Below are 15,163 nucleotides of genomic sequence, written 5' to 3'. Positions count from 1 at the left end.
ATCGATAATAGTAGTGTAACTTAAGGGTGTTGATTTTCGCAGTACACATTTTACTCATTAGAGTATACTTTTGACAATTTTACTCCTTTCATTCCCCCACCCCTCCCTCTATCTCTTATCTCCTTTCACATCTCCTCTATCATCTTTCTCGCTCAATCCCACAGAACTGAAGTACACTAAAATGATTGATACTACAATTAGGAAAACAAAATTAAACTAAAACATATTGTGGTGTACTATTGAAAACAAAAAATTAAATCAAATGTTTATCATACTGCATCTATCGAAAATGCAATCAAGTTCACAAAATTGTACTCCACATTACATTACATTTTGGTTTAAAAGGGGAAGATGTACATCGTCTATTCATCATCCATCTTTCGCCTCCAACCATGAGCCGACCTCCACACACCGCCTCCGGACACCCACCCAACAACGACTCCCTCAAGAAAATGAAATCGGATCCAAACCTTGACTTCAACCATAACCAAGATTCTTAAAAAATAATAATGTTAGCACTTCATTTTAATTTACAGATCTAATATTCGCTTCTCAATTAAATCAGGATTTATAATCAATTTTATTTGATAGATTTTTGAGGTTGTAGGGATGAAATTAGAGAGAATTTGATTAACCGTCATTTTTAATCAAGGGCATACTAATGGAAAATGTTGTTTAAAAAGTACTGCCATGCGATGAGTAAAATCTGTAGTGCGAAAATAAATTATGTAAATTAAAACCTCGAACCATTTCCTTGTAATCAGAATCAACCTTGTAATCGGAATCAACCGTGCATTCAGCAGTAAAGATCCTCAGGTAACTTTTTGAAAACCCTAATTTCAAACTTAAATTAAATCATCTCCTTGTACTCTACTTATTCAATTACTCTTATTTATGAATTGATCTTTTGTTACTAATTAGGGTTTTGATTCATTACCTTTGTCATCTCAATCGTTTTTATATGCTTAAAATTGGTGGTTCTCGATTAAAGTTCTGATCTTTCTGTATTTTTTTGGGGATTTTTCTTCGTTGTAATCAGAATTCTACATCCTAACCTTTGAATTCCTTCGATTAAATTGAAAATTAATTTGCTTACACGTGTATCTATTTTCTGAGAAAGTTATCGAATAGTGAAAAATTGCAAAGTTCGTTGTTATATTAGTGAATTTCTTCCTTTTGATTGGGTGACCTTGTTTGTGTTACTAATTAGGGTTTTGATTCATCACCTTTGTCGTTCCAATCGTTTTTATATGCTTTAAATTAGTGATTCTAGATTAAAGTTCTGATCTTTCTGTATTTTTTTGGGGATTTTTTTACGTTGTAATCAGAATTCTACATCAGAGCCTTTTAATTCCTTCAATTACGCAGTATAATTAGAGCATGGATTGCAAGTCTAGCCTGATTATCTTATCTTCATGTGCCTGTTGTTGCTTCTGTTTTAGTGTTTTTCGGCATGGATTGCAAGTCTAGCAGCAGCGAACTAGTGAGCCAGATTATCAATACTTGTCCCAATAAAACGAAAACTAAAACCACCAAAAGTTTGCCGAGGTACCGTCATATTCTAGCCACTCCTCTTGTTGACGTGGTCTCCGCCCGCATAAGAACGGCTAACCTAACCCGCTGGCCTCGAAGGTGTGCGATCTATGGCTACATCCAGGTTATCAATTCCCGACTTGGTTATGATGCTAAGCCGTTGAGTTTGTTCCATCGAGATAAGAATAACCCCCTACTTACGCGTGTGGGTAAGCCCTTGCCGCTGAAACGCTCCTCATGTATTTTTCCATCAGAGTACACACTGCTGGATGTGTGTCTCTTCGACAAGAATGCTAACAATATGGTTTTTGCCAAAGGACAGATTGTTTTAAATAAAAAAAATGACGCATGCGAAGAAAATTGCGTCACAAGTGTTTTCGGGAACAACAGTCAGTCCTTTGTTCTATTTCATTATTCCGTTTTCCAGTATGCTGTTGCAGCAACTGTCGATGTCTTATTCTTCAGAAAAGATGACAAGTTTGATCTCTTAACTGAGGAGACTGAAGAACAGGAATACAAGCCATGCCTTGAGATGAAGTATGATAAGATTGATGTGATCAATTACGACAGACGAGAGCGTGAAGATGGCGGCGTAGATGCCGATGTTTTTGGAAGTGTTTCCGCTTATTGCAATGTCACTAAAGAGAAGAGAAAAAGCCCGATTTCACTGTTTTGGAAGTCTCCTAAAAAAGCCGTGCGTGTTAAGTCGGGTGATTTCATTCCGCTGTCAAGATCGCTTGTCATTGTACCTGCTTACTCATCTTCTCTTACCGTTAAAGTGAATTTGTCGTCACTTGGGAATAACAAACCATTATTGGCTTCGGGCATCTTAGAGTTCCACCCCGAATACAAGCAGACTTATAAGGAGGACCTTGATGGAGAACATGGGCGTGTCCGAGTGCGAGTCACCTGGAATCATGCATATGATCAACAGCTTTACCATGAAAAGAAACAGGAATATCAATATGTAAAGCAGCGCTTTCCTGCATCTGACCGAGTTGAAGTGTTTTCGGTAGCTGTTCATAGAAAAAAAACCAGGGATTTCAGTGTCTATGGAAGAGTTGATGTAGAGGACATTAATCAATTTTGCATGTACAGCAGAGATAAGAGCTGCCCCCAAGTTTGCCCCCAAGCGGGCCCACTACTTGCACCTCTTAAAGGCCCTCATTCCCGCAGTTTCAGGACATCGGAATATTTTTGGATACGTGTGCATCTTAAGGACGGTACAACTGGGGGTGAGGTTAGTGACGGTCAGGCGGCATGGGACTCTCGCTTTATCTCGTTTTTTAATGAGAGGCGGTTATGTTCAGTTATTAGCGGTGAACTAGGTTTTGCTGCAGTCCACTACACTGCCTTCTGTGATGAGTATGCTGAGTCAGCTCGTGTGAATGTTAAACTTTATGGTGAAAAACTACCAGGATATGTTTACGGGAAGATTGTCGCTCGCTATACCACATATGAGTATTCAAGTGCATATGAGAAGAAATACTATCAGAATATACTGTTTGATAGGGAATCAGAAGCTGATGGATTGAAGCCAGCAGCGGTAGAAAGTGGCTTAGATTTGCCGTTGTTGAAATCTGTAGTCTGTTTGCCCGTTGATTCCAACCTTGTCATTGAATTCGACTTAGCTGTGGTTTCGCAGCCAATTTTAGATGGCAGTGATTATTGCCAAGATGCAACATTATTGAAAGGCGGAGTGGAACTCACACGTGATCAATGTGACCAGCAGTTGAATGGCAAAACGTTTCACATAGATGTTTCTATGACCATCCTTTCTTGGGAGGCGCACTTCGATTATCTATCCTGACTCCATTACATTTACATGTCTGACCACTTTTTTAAGAGATGAGAGCTCTTACCACTCACACGAGCCAACTTTGATACTTATTTCTAATTTGCAACGTACGTCTTTATGCACATGTTAAAAAAACGTTTATATGAAACCCCATCATACCAAACTTATAGTAGATGTCATCATGTTAAGGACATAATTTGTAATTTTTAGATTTTATCAAGGACAAAGATAGATTTTATCATGGCGATAGAATCGAACATGGAACCTATTCAATTCTAGCAACTTTTACTACTCCGTATGATGTCACAATAACATAACAATAATAATATAGCTAGGTTGGTAGTTGGTACCGAGTTTTAATATCAGCAATTTCTCAAGTTAAAATATTTTATTATCGCAAAGTTGGTTCTTAAAGATTTTATCAAGGACAAAACTCCGTATTATCAAAATTTACTAACCTGACTAATTTTCTATCATAATGAATAATTAGAATGCTCGATTATAACAACCTCAAATACCAAGGTGTTTTACCAAATATCACTCTGTAAATCATCTCCTTGTACTCTATTTATTCAATTACTCTTATCCTTTTTTTATGAATTGATCTTGTGTTAGTAATTAGGGTTTTGATTCATTACCTTTGTCATCTCAATCATCTCCTTGTACTCTATTCAATTAGTGGTTCTCGATTAAAGTTGTGATCTTTCTGTATTTATTGGGAATTTTTCTTCGTTGTAATCAGAATTCTACATCCTAACCTTTTATTTCCTTGGATTAAATTGAAAATTAATTTGCTATTTTTTTTTTTTTTTTTTTGATGACGAGGAGGTTGGATCCTCCCCGGATACAGGACCCCACCCTCGCTGGCGCCCGTCACGCGTGAGTTTTTCCCCGCGATTATTCCTCTCCGGCGTCAGGTCCCCAGGAAAGTGTTCATCTAGGGAATCGAACCCAGGACCTCGCAATTCCTCCTTAGGAGGCTTTGAGGTTACCCTGGAATTCCACTAGACTCACACATCTTGGAATTCCAGGGAAGTTATGGAATAGTGAAAAATTGCAAAGTTCGTAGTCATATTAGTAATTTGTTACTTTTGATTGGGTGACCTTGTTACGTTGTAATCAGACAGAATTGTACATGAGAACCATTTAATTCGTTGAATTACGCAGTATAATTAGAGCATCTAGTGCGTGATAGCGAGTCAGCCTCGCCTGATGATCTTATCTTGATGATGTGCCTGTTGTTGCTTCTGTTTTATGGTTTTTGGACATGGATTCCAAGTTTACCAGCAGCTATCTACACTGCACAAGATTTTCGATACTAGTGACGATAAATTTAAGCCTAGGCGTCATGTTCTAGCCACTCCTGTTGTTGACGTGTTCTCCGTCAGCATACAGATAAACAGAAAGTTTGATGAACAAGCCCAGAGGTCTCTCAATTTTGAGATCTATGGTCACATCCGGGTTATCAATACCCGACTTGGTTGTGATGCCGAGCCATTGAGTTTGTTCCATCGAGATGAGAATAACTCCCTAGTCACGCGTGAGGATAGTCCATTGCCGCTGCAATGCTCCTCACCTATTAACCCATCACAGTACACACACCTCGATGTGCTTCTCTATGACAGGAATGCTAATAATATGGTTGTTGCACAAGGACGGATTATATATTTGTTGAATATATGAGTGTAAAATAGGTAGATCATATGAGAACGGAGGAAGTACATTGTATTTGAATTGTTTATTATGACTTGTAAAAAGGAGCAAAGGTAGAGTCAGCTAGTTAGTCCTAGTACATGGCTTTGTCCAGCAGTCAATCAGTCATTGTAGAGGAGCATTCTCAGTATATGTGCTTCCCTGGTACTCAATGCAAACACACAACAAAATAGTAATTCATCTTTACTTTCGTTTAAGAAAGACTAATCCTAATATTATTTTTTCCACCCATAAATTCTTGTTTAAGACATATATACGCGTTTTAAGCTTAATATAGGTTAAATATAAGAGATAAGACAAAAACAAAATTCCTAGGGACTAATAAAAATTCGTCTTATCTAGTCATGTGAAATCTTATCTATATAAATTCAGAAGACAATACTCATTGTACAACGCGCCACGTCATAAATGCATTTTTTTTTTTTTTGGAAAATCCAGGTTATGGTGGGACCCGAGTGTCTGCAAAATTTAATTTAATTATTCAGATATCCGTCTTTTCGAACATGCGCTAAATTCCGTGTCGCAACAGATTATATAAAATAATCTTATGGAATACTTCTTCGAATTAATATTATGATAAAATTTTATACATTCCGTGTAAAGAAAATACATAACATTTACGCAGAATTAATTACAAATGCGAGTAAATGTGATTAAATTACATAATTTTTAAAACAAAATTACACAATAAAATTACATAATTTCAGGAAGGAATTACAGTTATATACGGGATCAAACCTACAACGGAAATGAATTACATGTATTTTTGTTAATATTATTGTACCACAAATTCACAACATAATTTTTTAAAACTACAGGGTACAAATTTTTTTTTTTCAAAAAACAATAATGACGGCATATGTACTTGGAATATAAAACTCGGTATCTTAATTATCAGCCGCGCACACCGAAATTGGTAGGTGACAATGATAGGAAACCGAGTTAATACAGTCTTCAACAAGCATTTAAAGCTATTTTTAATTTTTTTTTACTCTAAAAAAACAAATAAATAAATTTTATTTTAATTTACAAGTGATTAAAAATTTTTTAGTAAATTGTTTTAATAAATAATTCACAATTGTTATAACAAATATTGTTTAAATAATAAAAACACGATAAGGTAAGTCGAATAAACTAAATAACTTAAATATTTTTCAAAACTAGATAGTACGATGTTGTTGAGCGCTTAGTGAGAGATCTATATGCCGAATATGGTGAAACTCTTACTGATGTTAATCCGTCTGTAACTGGAAATGAACATTCACCCGGTAGTTGTGGTTTTAACGCATCCTATTTACGTGGAGAATGTTCATTTCCAGTTAGATCACTGATCACTGATATAAAACAATTAGATAATTACAATAGAAATGTAAAAATAAAATATTTATCAAAAAACATTCATACCGTCCTAAATACAAACCCGTGCAATTTTGCACGGGTTTAAAACTAGTATTATTTAGAGTAAAATAAAAATAACTTCCTTTTCAGGTTTTTAAAATTACTCTTGATGGGGCATATTCTGCACCGCTGACCAAGTCAACACACTGAGCAAGGTCAAAGATATCCACAGCAAGTCAACGACTTAGATAGCCTAGCCGATGCATCCCATCGGCCCGCCACCTGGGTCTCGGCGTGACAACCTCGCCGGTAGGGACACACATCCGCGTACTCATATCCAAGACCCCTCGGCGGCGAGTCAACATTGTCCGCCGGCCTGCCATAGGTCCCTCGGCCGAGGGGTAGATCAGTCTTTCCACCTGCTAGCCACTTGGCCACTTGGCCACTACGTGACAAAAGGTGAAAGTCTATAAATACTCCTCAACCTTCATTGAGGAAAGGATCTCACAATTATAACCTAAATGCACTATTCATCTGGTAATATCTCCCTTATCTCTCTACAATACGCATCTAGCCAAGTAACACAGCTTAATCCTTTAAGTTTACGACTTGAGCGTCGGAGTGAGTACGCTTGGCACACAAACAAGCCCTCGCCTCGTTCATTGTTGCAGGAGAGGCCGAGAGGAACGATAGGAGCAAGAAGGATTCAACTCAAGACATTATTCTACAAGCCACGGGTGGTAACTAATCACTGCTCTGGAATTACACCCGGAACAATTGGCGCCGTCTGTGGGGATAGACACTAGAAGCTAGTCACATTCATTCCCAAAACAAAAAAAAAAAAAAAACACAAAAACCCACCCAAAAAGCTAAGAAAATGTCGAAACAGCAAGAGGTGTTCGTAAATCGACGAGCCCCTCCACCCAGATGATACCTTTAACAATTCTCGAGTCGAGCGGCCCTCCACCGGCGGAGTAATCCAACCGGAGTTCGGGATGCCGATAATACCAGATACGCCGCTGCCACCAACCAGTCACCATCATGGGACATGTGGTTGACATAGCAAAAATCGAAAATGGTCCTGGACCTAATTAGCAATGCGTCTCTCACACACACACACCGACAAGAGCGGCGGAAACCACCCAGAGACCGGGGCCCAAAACGTGACTCCGAGAAATCTGAACGGAGCACTAGGAGAAGTTGACCCGGTCAAGACGCCGGGGGAGCCCAAAGTGGGCGCGGTAGACCTAAGTCCTTCCCGCACTCGCGGAAGGACAGCGTCCCCGCCACACGAACGAGGCATACCCCAAAGGAGCCGAGAGGAGTCCGACTCGGCGAGTTGGAGAAGGAGTCATAGTCGAAGAAGGAGCCCCTCCCGCTACGAGGGGAGAAGCCCGGATAGGGATGCGAGGAGCCGATCGCCACGTGTCATTCAACACGTGGTCGTGCAACCCTCAACGCCTACGTCCTAGAAGTCCCTGCCAAACAAGCTAAAACGCCACCCCTATCATACAAGGGGGATAGCGATCCACCGACCACGCCGAGGCTTTCGAGTCTTACATGTCGGTATGGGAGCAGCCCGACGAGGTCCGTGCCGAATTTTCCCAACAACCCCGCATGGGATGGCTCGGAGCCGGTACAAAGGGCTTCCCGATGGCTCGGTATACTACTACGCCGACCTCGAAGGGCGCTTTCCTAACCCAAGACTCTGCGCAATAAGAGAAGGGCCGTAGAGACCTCCGACCTCCTAACTATCGACAGGAGGGGGGCGAGTCTCTCCGAAGCTACGTGAAGAGGTTTGATGGAAAGGTCCAGCAGATTCGAGAAATTAATCCCGAGCCGGCGGCCTTCGCGGCGATGAAGGGCCTCCCGAGGGGAGCCTTAAAAACGAGCTCATCAAGAGCGGAGGCTTAGGCCGGGACGCCGCCAGAAGGCGGCCGACCAGCCATCAAGGTAGAAGACTATCACAAGACCTGGGTAGATCCCAGTGAAGCCGAGCACTCGAAAAAGAGGAGTCACCATCGGACAACAGACGAAGAACGCCGCGACAACAACGGTTCGCGGTCCGATGGAAAACGCCGTGAGAATAATAGATCACGGTCGGACAGATCCGACCGGAGACAAGACTCGGTGGGCGCCGGGTGGAATTCGGGAACGTACCACCGAGGCGGTATAGTGAAAAAACCCCCTCGTCGTATCGCCCGCCGAGGTCTTCGCCCTGAGCAAAAACGAGGGCCAGAAGTGGGAGAGACCCCCAAGCCAAAAAGTGACGGTGACACGAGCCAAGATCTTTGTGAGTACCACGGCCACACCGGCCATTTAACCAACGACTGCCGCCATCTGAAGAATGCCATAGAGGAACTGATCCGGAAGGGAAGCCTCGGCAAGTACGTCGCAAAAGGCCAAAAGACTGACGCCGGCAGTTCAGATAAAAAGTCCGTTTTCGAACGGATAGGAGTGATTCACGTTGTCATCGGGGGCAACGAGAACGGAGGGTCCGCTCATGGGCACAAACGACACCTAAACGAGCTATATCAGGCCATCAACTTTGTGCCCAACTCAGGGATCCCCTCTGCAAGCATCCCCGACATGACTATTGGAAGAAAGGACTACGAAGGGGTCATCGCCCCTCACAGCGACCCGCTCGTAGTCAATTTAGACATATCCAACCACCTGGTCAAGAGGTGCCTGATTGACACAGGCGCATACACGAACATCATGTTTAGAGAATGCTTCCTCGGCCTCGGCCTGAAGATCAAAGACTTAAGCCCCTGCACCAACCCGCTATACAGCTTTTCTGGGGCCGGCCTGGTACCACTGGGGTCAATTAGGCTCCCGGTGAGATTCGGCGAAAAGACGTCAGCCAAGAACGTCCTAGCCGAGTTTGTGGTCATCGACGGCTCGTCCGCATACAACGTCCTCATAGGCCGGGTCACCCTAAGCGAGGCCGACGCAGTGATGTCCATCCGGGCCCTAACACTGATGTACGTCTCGGACCGGGGGGAAGCGCATAAGCTCGTCTCCAAAGACGAGAAGGATGAGGTGATCAACGTCCAGATAGCTGCCCGAGGATGCAACATGCAGTCCCTCAAAGAGGCGAGAAAGTCCGAAAAAGGGAAGAGTCCGTCCTTGCAGCAGGAGGGCGACCAAATGGATACCACTAGGGGCCGACGAGGAAGTGTGCTCGTAATGAGCCGATAGGGCATCGGTAATCTCGCAAGAATTTATGTAGCCGCGGAGGTGTCCAAAATATCTGTGGACACCCCAACGCATGTTTTCACCTAATGAGAAACCGTCAAGCCTTCGATCAAAGCAAAATTTTCCCATCAGTTATCTATCAAGATACCGACGCCGGCTCACACTGTCATACCGACAAGAGCGGCAGTCGTTGCGAAGACATTAGCGCCGTCGCAGTCACCCCAAGTAGTAGACGCCACGGCAGTCACCCCAAGAGGTAGACTCCGTCGCAGTCACTCCAAGTGGTAGACGCCACGTAACACGCTATCAAGATACGTACGCCGCCACACTGTCATACCGACAAGAGCGGCAGTCTCCATCAAGACATTAGCGCCGTCGCAGTCACCCCAAGTAGTAGACGCCACGGCAGTCACCCCAAGAGGTAGACTCCGTCGCAGTCACTCCAAGTGGTAGACGCCACGTAACACGCTATCAAGATACCGACGCCGCTCACACCGTCATACCGACAAGAGCGGCAATCGTTGCGAAGAAATACAGCGCGCCGTCAGCAGTCACCCCAAGTAGTAGACGCCACGGCAGCCACCCCAAGAGGTAGACTCCGTCGCAGTCACTCCAAGTGGTAGACGCCACGTAACACGCTATCAAGATACCGACGCCGGCCACACCGTCATACCGACAAGAGCGGCAAGTTGCGAAGACATTAGCGCCGTCGCAGCCACCCTGTAGTAGACGCCACTAGCACCCCAAGAGGTAGACTCCGTCGCAGTCACTCCAAGTGGTAGACGCCACGTAACACGCTATCAAGATACGTACGCCGGCTCACACTGTCATACCGACAAGAGCGGCGCTCCATCAAGACATTAGCGCCGTCGCAGCCACCCCAAGTAGTAGACGCCACTAGCAGCCACCCCAAGAGGTAGACTCCGTCGCAGTCACTCCAAGTGGTAGACGCCACGTAACACGCTATCAAGATACCGACGCCGCTCACACCGTCATACCGACAAGAGCGGCAGCATTGCGAAGACATTAGCGCTGTCGCAGCCACCCTAAGTAGTAGACGCCACGGCAGTCACCCCAAGAGGTAGACTCCGTCGCAGTCACTCCAAGTGGTAGACGCCACGTAACACGCTATCAAGATACAGACGCCGGCTCACACTGTCATACCGACAAGAGCGGCAGTCTCCATCAAGACATTAGCGCCGTCGCAGTCACCCCAAGTAGTAGACGCCACGGCAGTCACCCCAAGAGGTAGACTCCGTCGCAGTCACTCCAAGTGGTAGACGCCACGTAACACGCTATCAAGATACCGACGCCGCTCACACCGTCATACCGACAAGAGCGGCATCGTTGAAGAAATACAGCGCCGTCGCAGTCACCCCAAGTAGTAGACGCCACGGCAGTCACCCCAAGAGGTAGACGCCGTCGCAGTCACTCCAAGTGGTAGACGCCACGTAACACGCTATTAAGAACCAACGCCGGCTTCCCCGGTCAATCCAACAAGAGCCATCGCACATTACACTCGCAAAAACATTCACAGTGTCTTGGAAGCGTTGAAACACAGTTGAGATAAAACGGTCCCGGCCAAGCCGAGGCGAAAACAAAAAAGGGCGCTCAATTAAGAATACAGGAAGACAACTCTGACAGAGATGAGATAAAGACCACGGCCAGGCCGCAGGCGAAAGAAACGAATTATTATTAGAAGATAAGTTACAAGATTTACAAGTGAGAAGAATACGACGACGGCCGTGGTCATGGGATAATCCGAGACACAACCTACTAAAAGTTGTACAAAAAGCAAAAGCTACGCTTATACCAAGAGATAGCGGGAAGGAAGAGCCGAGTAATTGGCCCACGGACAATCAAATCGATCACCAGAAACTTGTTCTCATCAAGCAAAGACATGTTAGTGAGGAGTCAAAACAGATCTGTCAGAAACTTGCTCTCCTAGGCCTCGCCGTCGCCGCCATCGCATATCGGCGGCGCATCTTCCCCAAAGAGGGCAACCCAAGAGCTTCTCTAGCGGCCTCGGCCTTGGCCTCGGCATCCTCACCGCCCTCATCCTTTCGGCCTCTTCCTTAGCCACTCTAGCCCTCTCAAAGAAGAGCCGCTTTCTCCGCGGCCGCCTCCCCCTCCATCTTCGCTTTCGCCGCCTCTTTGGCCGCCTCCACCGCGGCTTTCTCCTTAGCCGCGACTGGTCTCATCAAGCAAAGACGTCGAACCCGTCCCACGGAAAGAGCCATCAAGAGGGAAAAGCTCCCCGATAACTTCCCCGACAAAGATCTTCGGCCAAGTCCCTAACTCGGCGCACGACAAATTGGGAGCATGACGGTTTGGAGCATATCGACGTCCGCCTCCTTCGCTTGATGATGGCCTCTTTGCCACGAATCGGCTCGGCCCGGGCCTTAAACATGCCCCCGTATTGATCCTTCATTGAGACAGAGGGTCGCACGCTTCGAGCAAGGCTACATTCCTCCAAAGAAATTCGCGGCTTCGGTTGCCGCAGCCTCGGCCTTAGCTCTCTCAAAGAAGGACCTCCTTTTCGGCGTCCTCCCGGAGCTTTCGCTCGGCCAAGAGCGCCTTCTCGATCTCCCGAGCTTCGCTCATTATGGAGACTCGCCTTCGCCGACGCAGCCCACCGCTTAGTGGCATTACACTCGGAAACAAATGTACTCGAGCAATGACCCTCTCCTGCTCCTCGAGGCGAGCCCCGTAGCCACGTTCCACCTCGCCACCTCCCTAATCGCCTTTGTGCCTTCCTCTATAAGCCGGGAGACGGAAGCCTTCCGGGGGAGGAACGGCGGTGGTACTTTGGCCACCAGCTGCAAGGGCCGGGAGAAGGAAACCTTCGGGATGAAGAAGTGACGGTGGCGCCCGATCGCGAGCTCGCGCAGAGAAGCCCACCGCCCGCCGCCCAACGTGAGCGATGGCCGATCGCGGGCCGATCCGCAAAAATTCAATTAAAGCATCGGTATCAACCGACTTATCGGAACACCTAATGGCACGGCTAAGTTTAAACCACGGATAGACGGATACCATGTCCGCCTTCTTGGCCGGAGAAGGCACTTCCTTGCCAAAGAGCAGCAGGCCGTCCTTTTCCTCCTACAGATAAGGGGAGATCCCTCTGCATCAGAGTCCCCCTCATCAGGAATATCAACAATCTCCACCTTCTTAGGGGAGAGGACGGGAGTTGAAACCGGTTTCGACGCCGTCTTCCGCGTCCGACTCACTACGCCGCTAATCACCCGGCTCGCGCCTCCTCCTTGCTCAAGCCCTTCACCGCTTGCCCATGAGGTCATTCGACGACGTCCCCGCGATCATGGGCCGAGCCTTGGGATGCAAGTTAGCAACGGTTTTGTCTTTATGCAGCCCCATTCTCCGAAGAAGATCCTCAGATAGGTCCGGTCCGAAGTGGTCTGCAAAAGAAACAAGGAATCAAGAAGAGGAAATAAATTGAAGTCCGAGAAAACAGGAGCATTGAGAGCGGTGACGGGCCTCACACCGACCCCACTCACCCTGCGCCAGGGCCGGTATGAGGCCGACGTAGCAAAGTGGCTCGTCCTGGAGAATGATCTCGCGTCGGGGAATCCATCTTTTCGGCACCCCACTCTTGTCCACCTCGAAGAGCCTCATCGCCAACCTCTCATCCTCCTTCGGATGGACCCCGCTGGCATCCATTTTCGGATGTTTCCGGTGACCCATCTGTCATGCTCCGCCCTAGTCTCACACCGCAAATTAACCTGGTGCTGGAAGGAGCGGGGCAGCGGATAGTCGTCCGGTACCTTAACGTACACCCACCGACCCTGCCAGTCCTTGCAAGAAGAGAGCTTGTCAACAGAGACGTAACCTTGCTCCGTTTGCACGCTGTACCATCCGACACGGCCAGAGATTGATGGTTTCAGATAATGAAGTCGACGGAATAAATTCACCGTCGGAGCCTCTCCCTTAAAGAGACAAAGCCAGACGAAACCAATTATGGTTCTATGGCCAACGGGTGCAGTTGGGCAACGGCAACGTTCATGGCCTTAATTATGGCCATAACATACCCATTCAGGGGAAACCGGAGACCATACTCCAAATGCCGCATGTCACACACCGGTGTGGCCTGGCGGAGGACAACAGACGGACCGACCCTCCCCAGGGATGACAATTTCGATCCGCTACCAAGAAAAAATGGCCCTCGAAAAGTTTCTCACCAGAACAACTGGCAAGCTTATGGGACCAAACACGGTCAAGGCGAACCTTACAGGCATCACCGTGATCCATGACGTACTGCCTCTCATTAGGACGAGGCCTTTCCTCCTCCTCACCAAAATCATCACCAAAATCACCACAAGAATCTTCATCCTCCCATTCCTCCGAATCGAGGATCAACCTCTGGAGAAGGAGACCTAGGACCCTCCGACACGGGCCCACTAGGTCCAAAGATCGGCAGAAGACATGTTCACAACAAATTACTAGCAAAGAAAAGAAAAATTCGTTTGTTTACCTTCAAAGGAAAAAGTGCTAGCCGGATCAAAAACTCAAGATTGGAAGAAAAAGAAGCCCTTCAACAGCAAGATGAAATTTTGAAGAAAATTTGAGGAAATGAAATTAGTGACCAAAATCACGGAAAAACTGCCCTATTTATAGGGAAAAAGCCCATAATAAAGGGCCAATCGAGCACGACCCATGAAGCAACAACCAATCAACGAGCAAACACGTGTCGAGCATGCAACCACGGAATGTCAATCGTCGCAACAGTTAAACGTCAATCAATGCAACAGTGACCAAGCGTCTTCAACACGCCCGTTCACATCCCTTCAACTATTCATTTTCCTCAACAAATTCCTAGGTATCCGGTCTCCGCCGCCACCGATCAACCAAGCTAGGAAGCACGGCGGGGCAATCAAAATCAACCTAAGACTCTCGGCCTTGGTCACGGCCAAATATATTCTTTTTTCCACATCGAGTGCCCTTTACGCATCCATGTGGAGGGGGGATATGGTATACGGCACGGCCTAGGATATGGTATACGGCACGGCCTAGCAAGAGCCACGCCGATGCACAAGAAGAAGCCGATCAGAAAATTTCTAAAAATTACTTGTGCGAAATACATGCTCAACGTACATCGGAGCCCATACCACGGCATAGACTACGCCGGGGGCAAATTGATGGGGCATATTCGCACCGACCGACCAAGTCAACACACCGAGCAAGGTCAAAGATATCCACAGCAAGTCAACGACTTAGATAGCCTAGCCGATGCATCCCATCGGCCCGCCACTGGGTCTCGGCGTGACAACCCGCCACCGGGACACACATCCGCGTACTCATATCCAAGACCCCTCGGCGGCGAGTCAACATTGTCCGCCGGCTGCCATAGGTCCCTCGGCCGAGGGGTAGATCAGTCTTTCCACCTGCTAGCCACTTGGCCACTTGGCCACTACGTGACAAAAGGTGAAAGTCTATAAATACTCCTCAACCTTCATTGAGGAAAGGATCTCACAATTATAACCTAAATGCACTATTCATCTGGTAATATCTCCCTTATCTCTCTACAATACGCATCTAGCCAAGTAACACAGCTTAATCCTTTAAGTTTAC

At 46.3% G+C, this 15,163-nt stretch overlaps 1 protein-coding gene across 1 annotated transcript; it reads left to right on the top strand.

Annotated features, from left to right (window-relative positions):
- Positions 1-726: 726 nt before the first annotated feature.
- LOC141643316 (uncharacterized) lies at positions 727-3,621 on the top strand. The gene is made up of 2 exons (XM_074452428.1): positions 727-816; positions 1,443-3,621. The coding sequence occupies exon 2, from the start codon at positions 1,454-1,456 to the stop codon at positions 3,341-3,343; it is 1,890 nt and encodes a 629-aa protein (XP_074308529.1). The 5' UTR covers positions 727-816; positions 1,443-1,453; the 3' UTR covers positions 3,344-3,621.
- Positions 3,622-15,163: the final 11,542 nt, after the last annotated feature.

Source organism: Silene latifolia, chromosome 2 (assembly GCF_048544455.1).
Source record: "Silene latifolia isolate original U9 population chromosome 2, ASM4854445v1, whole genome shotgun sequence".
Lineage (NCBI taxonomy): Eukaryota > Viridiplantae > Streptophyta > Magnoliopsida > Caryophyllales > Caryophyllaceae > Silene > Silene latifolia.
The sequence above is the reverse complement of the archived record's forward strand: the minus strand, read 5'-3'. Positions and strand labels throughout refer to the sequence as shown.